The sequence below is a fragment of the Geospiza fortis genome, unplaced genomic scaffold (genome assembly GCF_000277835.1).
Source record: "Geospiza fortis unplaced genomic scaffold, GeoFor_1.0 scaffold138, whole genome shotgun sequence".
Classification (NCBI taxonomy): Eukaryota; Metazoa; Chordata; class Aves; order Passeriformes; family Thraupidae; genus Geospiza; species Geospiza fortis.
Window position 1 is genome coordinate 624,756 of NW_005054307.1, and position 9,830 is coordinate 634,585.

Sequence of the window (9,830 nt, forward strand, 5' to 3'; positions counted from 1 at the left end):
CTTCTGTGTGGCTTCTGTTTTTGTAGATGAACTGAAGCACATCATAGGTGCTGAGACTACACGGAAGGGCATTCTTCGGGTCTTCGAAATGTTCCAGCATAGTCAGCTGAATAAGAGAATGGTGTATGTGTTTCTGGAGAGATTCCTAGAAACCTTATTTCCACAAAATAAGTTCCCTGAGCTGTTCCACAAACTGCATTCAAGGTCAAAGCAAATGCAGAGATATAAGCAGAGACTACACTCTACTCAAGCGCCTTCTCTACAGAAAAGGTGACACTTCAAATCCATTAAGCTGGTGTTTGTTTGTCCAGGATTAATTACTTGGGCAGATTCTCTGGGGCTTCAAACTCACATGCCGTCATTTCTGCACCAGTCTTCTAGTGTCACATATTAGATTATTAATGCATCTGTAAGACCTGTGGATCTTCTCATCTTCACTTGTAGTTCAACCATGACCACAATGGTTTGTGTGTCTTAAATGATTTGGTGCGTCTTCATGCAACATTGGGAAGAAAACTGGCCCAGTATATCAGAATGCTGATCCCTTCCGTTCCTGAGTCAATGTTTTGCCAGCAATGCAAAGTGCCAGACTGTTCAAGTAAAGCACAACTATGGTGATACAATTGAAGAAAAGGGTGTTTTGGCACTGGGAGATAGTGCAATGTGTGAGAGTCAGGTGGTATTGTTCGGTGTTACAAGTGTTGAGGCTCTGTAGGGCTATCTTAACATTCCTGTAAAGGCTGAATTAACCAGGAAAGCAGTCTGTGGAATAACAGGTTGGTAGGAGCAGGGAGAATAGCTATAGCCCCATCATAAAAGTACATTTATTGAATAAAAGTGGAGGTAAGGTGGCTTTTATGCCACATTTGCATCACCTTTCATATTTTGAAAATTAAACTAACCTTATATCTAATGGGAGTTTTAGTAAAAGCAGAGGTGCAGTAGAAACAAACCCTTTATTCTGATTATTCTGTAGCGTTTAAAGGCCATATGCTGCTCTTACAGCACCTGGCATACATTTTGCATGTAACTTCAGTGGAGAAGGAGCATCATATTTATGTTCAATTGGTCTATTGGAACATAAGTCAAGCTGGTAGTTGTAGAAGGAAAGGAGTATATATTTCGAAGAGGATAGATACTGTGTTAGACGATGAGGAAGTTGCACTAAGACACAGTTTACACACAACTCCCCACTAAAATCTGGAGTATTTTTGGGATGTGAAAGAGCTATGTCCTACTTAATTGAAAGATTCCTTACCTTTTCGTGTGTAAGCCTCATATGGAAAAATGTTAGAATTACTTGGTTCCTCACAGGTAAAATATTTCATTAGTCATATGCAAACACTTGGAAATCTCTGAATGCATCTCAGTGTATATATGAAAATAAAAAGGAAATAAAACTACAATATTTTTTTAAATAATTTTTTTATTTTTTGCATAGTGTAAAATTTTAATAAAAATTTGACATCAAGGCCCCACATCCATCTGTTTAGTTTCATGGAAGAAGTTCTGTCTGATTAAAAATACAGTAACATTTGAATAATCCTGTTTGGCCACAGCATATCTCAGTTTGTGTTTTCTTTTTCATAGTCCCTGACTGTTTGAGTGCTATCTTGAGTGAATAGAAGGTAATCTTTTAGAGTCCCTTTTTTTTCTGAACACTAAACACAGGGTAAAATACAGTTATGGATCAAGGATACCAAGGATCCTTGTAATTTGTGTCTTAATGGGAGCAAATGGTCCTTTTATGCAAGAGAGAAACATAGACCTTTGATGAAAGCGTTCTGAGACAAGATAAAAGGCTCTCAAAGGACCTCGTTAAATTGACTGACACTTCTATATAGATAATTTTTCTCATGGACTCTATTAATGAAATGTAGCCTTTTATCATACTACTTAATGATGATCATATTGTACTGTTAACATTCTCATACAGTATGCATGGGCTCAAGTGCACTTGTTTTTTCTTTATTGCAGAACTAAATGCTGTAAATTAAATCCCTTTCTTTTGTAATCCCTAGGAAGACAACTTGGTAAATATAGAAGAACCCCTCTCCCTTCCTCTCTGCAGGTTCTGTGGAAATGTGATGGTTAAAAGCTTTTAAATTTAACAAAATTCTTGAGTTCTGTGTGAAGTAATCAACATAGCCAGCTCCTATTGTTTACATGCCTGTATCTTCCTCTGTCAGGGTGCTCATGCATAACTGATATCTGACTGATGAAAGATCATTCAGCAGTTGTTCTTGGTGATACAGTAAATATCTCATTAATCCTACCAAATCTAAATCTGTCTTTTAAGTTACTGAATTTGTTAAGCAGTATGAAAGTGAGAAGTTCAAATACTGTTTTGTCAAATCTGTGGAACCTTTTATCTATCTGTAGGTACCATGAAAAATTTCATCAGGATGGTGATAATATACAAATTTGGCTTTTTTTTTATTATTTAGTTATCTGGTACATCTCTGTACAAAAATAAAATAATATCTCTAGGAATGTGAACTAAACGTAATACACCATACTTATTAGTCATTTTACTTGAATTTATTGAATTTATTGAATGAATTTATTACATATACCTATACACACATTTATATAGGCATGTGTGCATACGTATATATGTATTGAAGTTTTGTCTTCTGTATTTAATTACAGAATGTGGCTTCCTAATTCAGTGGTGCCTGTTGGCTGGCAAGAACCATCAGAAATGAGCACTTTTTATTAAAGCAAGTTTGTATGTATCTTTCTTTAAAAGGTTTTCCTGTCGACAATTTGAATTACCCACGCTGTCAACCCATGCAGCCTATATCCTAGGAAGTCTCCAAAACTGAATGTTAATATACAGCACTTAAGTGTCTGGGTGTATCTTCTGGCCTTTAAGTGCTGTGACTGGCCGCTGAAAATAGTGCCACTGTCAACAAATGCACTTGTTTTAGCCTTAATTATTTTTAAGAGAAAATAAGCAATTGAATTTTTCATTTGGTTCATCCTCAAGCTTGTGCTGCTGGTGTTTGCTAGAACTAAACAGTTAATTTTAAGTGCTACCAGAATGTGTACCAAAATGAAACTATATAAATTCCACAATCTAAATTTTAATTTTGTGCAATATTTTCATTTAATGCATGTGTATTTGAATAGCTGTAAAATAAATGAATTTTTAATGTTCTGAAGTCTAGGTTAAAAATGTCTTCTCAGGTGAACAATTCTGCATTCTGTTGTTACTTTAGTTTATTTAAGGACTTGTTTTAAAAGTCTTACTTGTTACTCCTTTGTTAATTCCTTTGTTCTCAATGATCCTTGCTCTCCTGAGCAAAGCTCATGTATTACAAGGGAAGAATCTGAAGAACACATCTCATAAACTCATAGAGCTGTTATAAATTACTTGTGCATATCATTGTACAGTAAGTGTCAGCTGTGTGCCTAATTGTTCTATTGATGCTTTTCCCCTCCCCTCCCCCTCCTCTCGTTTCTGTAACAAAGAATGAACATGAAATGGACTGCCATGGTCACTTCTACTGAGTGGCAGAGGACTCTGAATTTTTTTTGGAGTTTGCATTTATGTTCTGTCCAATAGAAAGCTAAAAAATTACACTAATAAAGTATTAACAGGATTTGTATGAGTCTCCATTTATTTTTCAGATAACTTTCTCATAGCGGGTACGAAAGGTTGCTAAAGATAAAACTATTACTGTTTAAATAAAACAAGCATTCTTTGAAGTTTTTTTAATGTTTTATAAACTGGGTTTGCTTCTAACAAAATAATCTCTACATTCATTTTTGACCACTGTTTGCAGAGTCCTGTGTTCTAAAAAGAAGCAGAAACAATAGGATTGTATGATGTAAGAGGGGTTTATATTGCAGGTTTTAAAAATCTGTCACTCTTTCCCCCTGGGTTTATTTTTGCAGCAGCTGGGTCTACCATGGGATCACAGTTGTTACCCTTGACCTGTTTATTCCAGCTGCTTCACATTCATCAAAAAGATGTCCTGAGCTAGAGAGATGTTAGTTCATTGACCCTTGAGTGAAGTGTTTACCACTTTTGCTGCAGGATATAGGCATACATCAGGAATTTTACTAGCTGATTCAAAGTTCTTATTTGTTGAAACAGTTATCCTAGGGTAATTTCGTGGCAAAAATACACTCCATAATAAGCTTATTTTTTGAAAACATCTTAAAATTATCTGCCCTTTGCTAACTGAGGCTTATATGTGTCTGTGGTTTATTTAAATCTTCAGTCTATCAGATTATTTAGTTTTGGTTTTGATGTCTAATGTAGTGTGATTGCTAAAGTTTTTTTGGAGTTCAGTAGTCAGCATCAGTTTTCCTTAACATGACTACAAATTCCATAATTTGGAATTCTTCCCTTGGAAGAAGGGAAATTATGTCATAAAAACAATTAGTCCACTTTTGTTATGTATTTCAAAAGAAACTAAGCTTTAGTAAACACTTGAAATGTGTACACCAGTATATGTGTGTCCCTCCCCAAAATATGTTTGACTACTTTTGTATTCATGGCTCAAGTAACTGTTTCCCAGTTATTTGAGATATTTGCCATGTCTCTGAATTACTATGGCATGTTGGGCTTGGGATAATCTGCATGGGTCAGTTAAATAATTTGATACCTGGTTCAGCAAGGGCTAACTGGAATTCTCATTTGGCACGTTAGAATTGGACTAGTCCGCAAATTAATTCTGAGGTTGGGTTTAAGTAAACAAGATTATATTGAATTTTTTGGCAATCAAGACATATTAAATGGAAACAAGGAACGTAGATTTCAAAAGCTGCATTTTTGTTTCTCACCATAACACAGGTCCAAAGTAGTCTTTAAAGGTTTTTGTGCTGAAATTTTCTCAGCTTGAGCTCTGAAAACATGTTAATTCTGAATTAAATTGAAAGATAATGGTGAAATTTTTCTGTTAGCAACTTTTGGGAGTTTTAGGTAAGAGATCATAAAATTTATTTGAATTGGGAACATTCTTCTTATTTGGAGCATGTGGAATATGGTTCTGCAAGTTACCTGGTAATTCCCTGCACAGAATAGCCAGAACTTTCACTTCTGTTTTTTTTCTTAAAATAGCCAGCCTGTGTTAGGGTAAATACAAAACTTTGCAGATGTCATCTCCCCTACAGCTTTGTTATTTTTTCAGTGTGACAGTGAAGTTGGAATTTGATTATCAAAGGCAATGTGTTTGTTATCAAGAACTTCATACAAAGCATTCCCTTATAGTCTGTTTAAAAAATTGGTTTCACATCTTACTCAATTTTATGTTATCCATGTTGATTTAAAACACTGGCTTCCCCTTAATCCTAAACATCATTTCTGCAGACAAACAAAGAGACCTGCTTATGTCTAATGTAAAAACACAGGTATCTGGGGGAAAAAAAGGGTTAGGACCTACATGAAATATTCTTTGTCTTGTATCAGTGCAAAAGTGAAACTGGGATGTCATGTGTTTAGAAATTCACCAGTTTTGCTGACTTTGTAAAGAAAACATGGACTCATTGTTCTCCTGTGGATCTCAAGGAAAAGTATTTTAATTTTCTTCTTGTTGCACGTGGGTTCTAAGTGTTGCTGAGGCTAGTGGGGAGGTAAGTGCCTCTGAATGGGTTGGAGCCTCACTGTTCTGCTCATGAGGGAAGTGTAGCCTGTAGAAATCTGTAGAACCGACAGGGGTTCTGTAGAACCAGCACATGGGGCTGTCAGCACTGAAAGAACTTGCTGAAGCCCCTGAGTGATACCACACAGAAACATTTGTGCTGTTCTACTTGCTATAAAATCCATCCTTTTTTACTTTCTGTCAATGGTATTGCTATTGCCAAGAATATTGTGGTGTCTAGCGGGTGTGTCATCCTGAGCCTAAGGGGTGTAGTAATACTGGATAGGGGGCTCTTTGTGTAGGTGGACTCTTGCCTTGACAGTCATACTACTTCTGTCCTAGTATTGTGGACTACAGTTGAAAAAAATCCATAAGAACCAATAATAAGGTGAATTTTAAATAATAATTACAATTAATTATTAAGAATAATAACTTAAAATTAGTTTAACTGGAAACTTTTTTACTGATTATTTATTTATTCAATGCCATGTCAAGTGATCGCTTACCTAGCTGATAAAGATTTGGCTCTCATAGTGGGTCTATTAACCCATTTCTTAGAAAACAAACAGTAAAATTCTGTACTCATTTAACCACAACATGTAAAGTACAATATTCTCAGTTAATTAACTTGAGAGAGAATTGAATTATCTGAAAAGAGAGCACTGCAGAAGATTGGTAGGTCAGAAATATCTCTCAACTTCAGATTTATTTTGAAAACTTAAATAAAACCTCTATTGACATCTCATTCCAATACTTTAAGCTTTTACACTGTTAATACAAGTTAGAAATTGATTGAAGTTTGCGGCATAATTGGTTTTTTGTGCATCTCTAATATTGTGTGCATTTGTGCTTCTGAGACTTACACATTTTGTATTGAGCATTTCACATCAGAAAAATATTAGTACACCTGCAGTACTTGTTTTCTTTCCCATTAGCTGCTTGTAGGTTTTTATCACAGATGAAGGGAAGCACTCTCCAAATAAACTGCATAGTCTTTGCAAACTGCTTTGGTAGGTCACATCAAAATTAGTTACATTTTCTCAGCTAGAAAATACTTCTCTTTTGTTAAAAGACAAAAGAGACTACGTGCCACCACTAGGAATTGCCAGAGATAATGTTTATTTCTTCTGAATATTTTTTATCAATCAGTAAATCTCATGTTCATTCTTAGAAGGAAACCTAAATCAAGGAAGTCTAACATGTAGCATTATGTTGTATATATGTACATAAGTGTATGTTATGTGTTGCAAAGTAAAGAACTAAGTACCACCCTCCTGACCATTTTGGGGGAACTGTGCAGTTTTAAAATCAAATATGGGGAAATGGAAAATGATTCTTTTTATTTTATTCAAATATAATATGCCGATCTTAATGCCTTTTTTTTTTTTGGTATGATCCATTAATTGCTGTGTGAGCAATGTTTTGACCAATGATTTTGCGTTCTACATGGTGGCCATACCTCTTAAGTTAAATAAGAGAGAAACCACTGTTAGGACTTCTGTTTCTGTGCCTATTTTTTATGGGCCTGGAATAATTTCATGTAAATTAATCTTCTCTCTCCTAGTAACAATTCCACATGCAAGCTAAATTCCGTTCTTAACAGCCTGCTGCATCTTTTAGGTAATTTAAATTTACAGATCTTAATAAAAATTGTGCAAGGATAATTACCTGAGATTTTCCATACTTCCACAGTGTATTACCCTAACACATCAGGTTAAAAATATTCTACTCTTGATTTTTTAATTAAATTATGTTTGAAGTAAACCAGACAATTCTAGTATTGTTTGTACTATTGTCAGTACGTGGTACATCAACAACTGTTTACTCAGTGTAGGAATAAGTTTGAAAGACTGTTTTTTGTTAAACAAATGTAAACTCACAAAAAATGTAAAATATTTCCAAATACAATTAAACCTGCTAAATCACTTTTTAAAATTTGCTCTTTTTCAACTCTATCGTCAAAAATCACCATTTTTGTTGTTGTTGCTGTTCCTCAAGTTGTTTTGTTGTAAAGTACAAGCGCAGGATAGTATGTTTCTAAAAGCAGATGTATTTTGAAGAAGATTGCACAGTGCATATGTAGGGTTGAATGATGCATGTGACAAGGTACTTGTGGGCAGGCAGCAAAGTTACTGAGCTCAGTTAAGAAGAAGTGGAGTAGAGGAGCTGAAACTCTTGAACTGTAGAGGTTAAAAGGAGGTCGGGCACTGAAGTTCTTGGATCTATACCCCTTCCTCTTGTCCATCCTTCCCACTCGCTGCAGTGTTTTGGTTATGCTTTATGGCTTCAAAATTCAAGAAACTTATCTCCTGGCCTGATTTACTGCTGACATTTCATAAGAATAATTGGTTGTATGCGATGAAAATAAATACTTCAGAAATATTTATGAATTTTTATCCAAAGCTTCATGGCAGCTAGTTCCAGGCCTCTGTTCTCATTTATTCTAACCTTGAGCCATGTTCCTGGTCTACATTCCTCTTTCTTCACAAAGAGTTTTATTTCTGTTGTTTCTTATCAGTGTGTGATGGTCCAGTAGTGCCTGAGATCTGCTTGGTATAAAGTGGTTATGTATGTCAGTGTGATCAGTGCATGTGGTAAGGGAGCTCCACTGGGGGAAAACTGACACACAGCAGGTGTGCAAGGAGTAAGCAAAACCATTTTACTATGATAAAGATCATGAAACTGAAGGCCAGAGAATGTCAACTATTTCTAAGACCCCTGACATTTTCATAAAATGTTCTTATGGTACACGCTTGCCATCATCTGTTCAGCTGTGGAGGGTTTTAGAAAAAAATGTTAATTCAATGCTGCTCTCCTTAATAGAGTCCCAAAACTTCATGTTACTGCACAGAAATCTGTAATCTTAAAACATAGTGGAAGATGTCATTTGAAGTATTTTCTTCCAAAGCACTTCTGTTCTTTGTGCATTGTAGCACATTTGGGGTTGTTTGTGAGTGGGATCATGCTTTGAACTTTGGTTTGAGGAGCACAGGGGTTTGTGTTTCTGAGCCCCACAGGATAGGGCTGAATATTTGCTACAGCCAGGTGTGATGCAAGATGGGCACAGCCTCACACAGACAGAGGTAAGCTCCACTGAAGGCTTTTGTTCTCATAATTCTGGTGCTTTTGGGAAGAGGGAAAGGTCTGCTTTGAAAGCTGCACTTCTGAAGTTCTCTGTTCCTACAGACCTGCCGATCCTTTGTGTCAGAAGAGGCTTTTCTGAAATTACACGGGCTGTGGGTGTACAAGGATGTTGTCCTGGATTTAGCAGTTGGATATGGCATCTCTTCTATTTAACCTTATCCTGCCAAAAGTCAGGGATCTCCTTAGCATCTGAGTCATCAAGAGATGTACTTGCAGGCCAATTTGGTGAAAATCTGCCATAGTTTCCCTTTTAGGAAAGGAGATTTCAGTACGAACAGCTTGTGTGGAGCCTGCTCTGAGCAGAAGCCTTGAGGAACACCTGGAGAGTCCTCCAGCTGAGAGTGGGCCAGGCTCAGCACTGAGCCCGTGGGAGCCTCCATGTCTGAACAGGAGACACTTCCCAGGCAGTGGAATAAGAGTTTTTCACTCCAAAGTGTGGTGTGACCAGAGGAATGGCATTCAAGTATAGTGGCATTGAGGTGATTTGCGCCCTCACAGGTAAAGCCTTTCTTTCATGGAGCCCCAGACTGACCCTATTCAAATTTATGGTTCTGCTTTCAGGGGCACAGAAAGAACTCAAGGCTCTGCAGGGAACAATTTGGTCCATTGCTTTTCATTTTAGTCCTTCCCAGGAGCTTCAGGATGGTGCTTATGGGTTTCAGCTTATTCTCTGAGTGATAACTAGTAGGATAGACTTGAATGATGCATATAAATAAATCCATGACTTTTCCAGCCTGGTGCTACTGATGCCTTGAGAGGCATCATGCCTAGAACAGAAGCTAGACAGTGTTAAAGGAATAAAGTAGTTGCTTATTAAAAAGGCCTTCAAAGGAAACACCTTGGGCAGGACAAGAGCCCGGCCATGGCTACACCCAAGATGGACTCCAGGTTACGAGTTTTCCCACTTTTATAAGTTTTGGTCCATTTACATACTGGGGTTAATTGCCAATTACAGCTTGAGGTTATGAAGTCCCATCCTCCCAGATTGCTCTCCTCAATTCGCTGTTGTTTACACTTTTTGAGCCTGAAGCTGCAACAGTGTCCTTGGTTCTCAGGCTGGAAAAGGATTTGTCTGACTAAACTGTGAAGAGA

General features: G+C 36.8%; 1 protein-coding gene across 3 annotated transcripts in view; it reads left to right on the forward strand.

Moving 5' to 3' along the window:
• The window catches only part of SNX13 (sorting nexin 13), a 44,770-nt gene extending 41,162 nt beyond the window's left edge, over window positions 1–3,608 (forward strand). For all 3 annotated transcript variants that reach the window (XM_031066771.1, XM_031066772.1, XM_031066770.1), the window contains one exon: window positions 27–3,608. In XM_031066771.1, coding sequence (XP_030922631.1) covers window positions 27–274 — 248 coding nt within the window. In that variant the 3' untranslated portion in view covers window positions 275–3,608. The remainder of the gene's footprint in view (window positions 1–26) is intronic.
• Window positions 3,609–9,830: the final 6,222 nt, after the last annotated feature.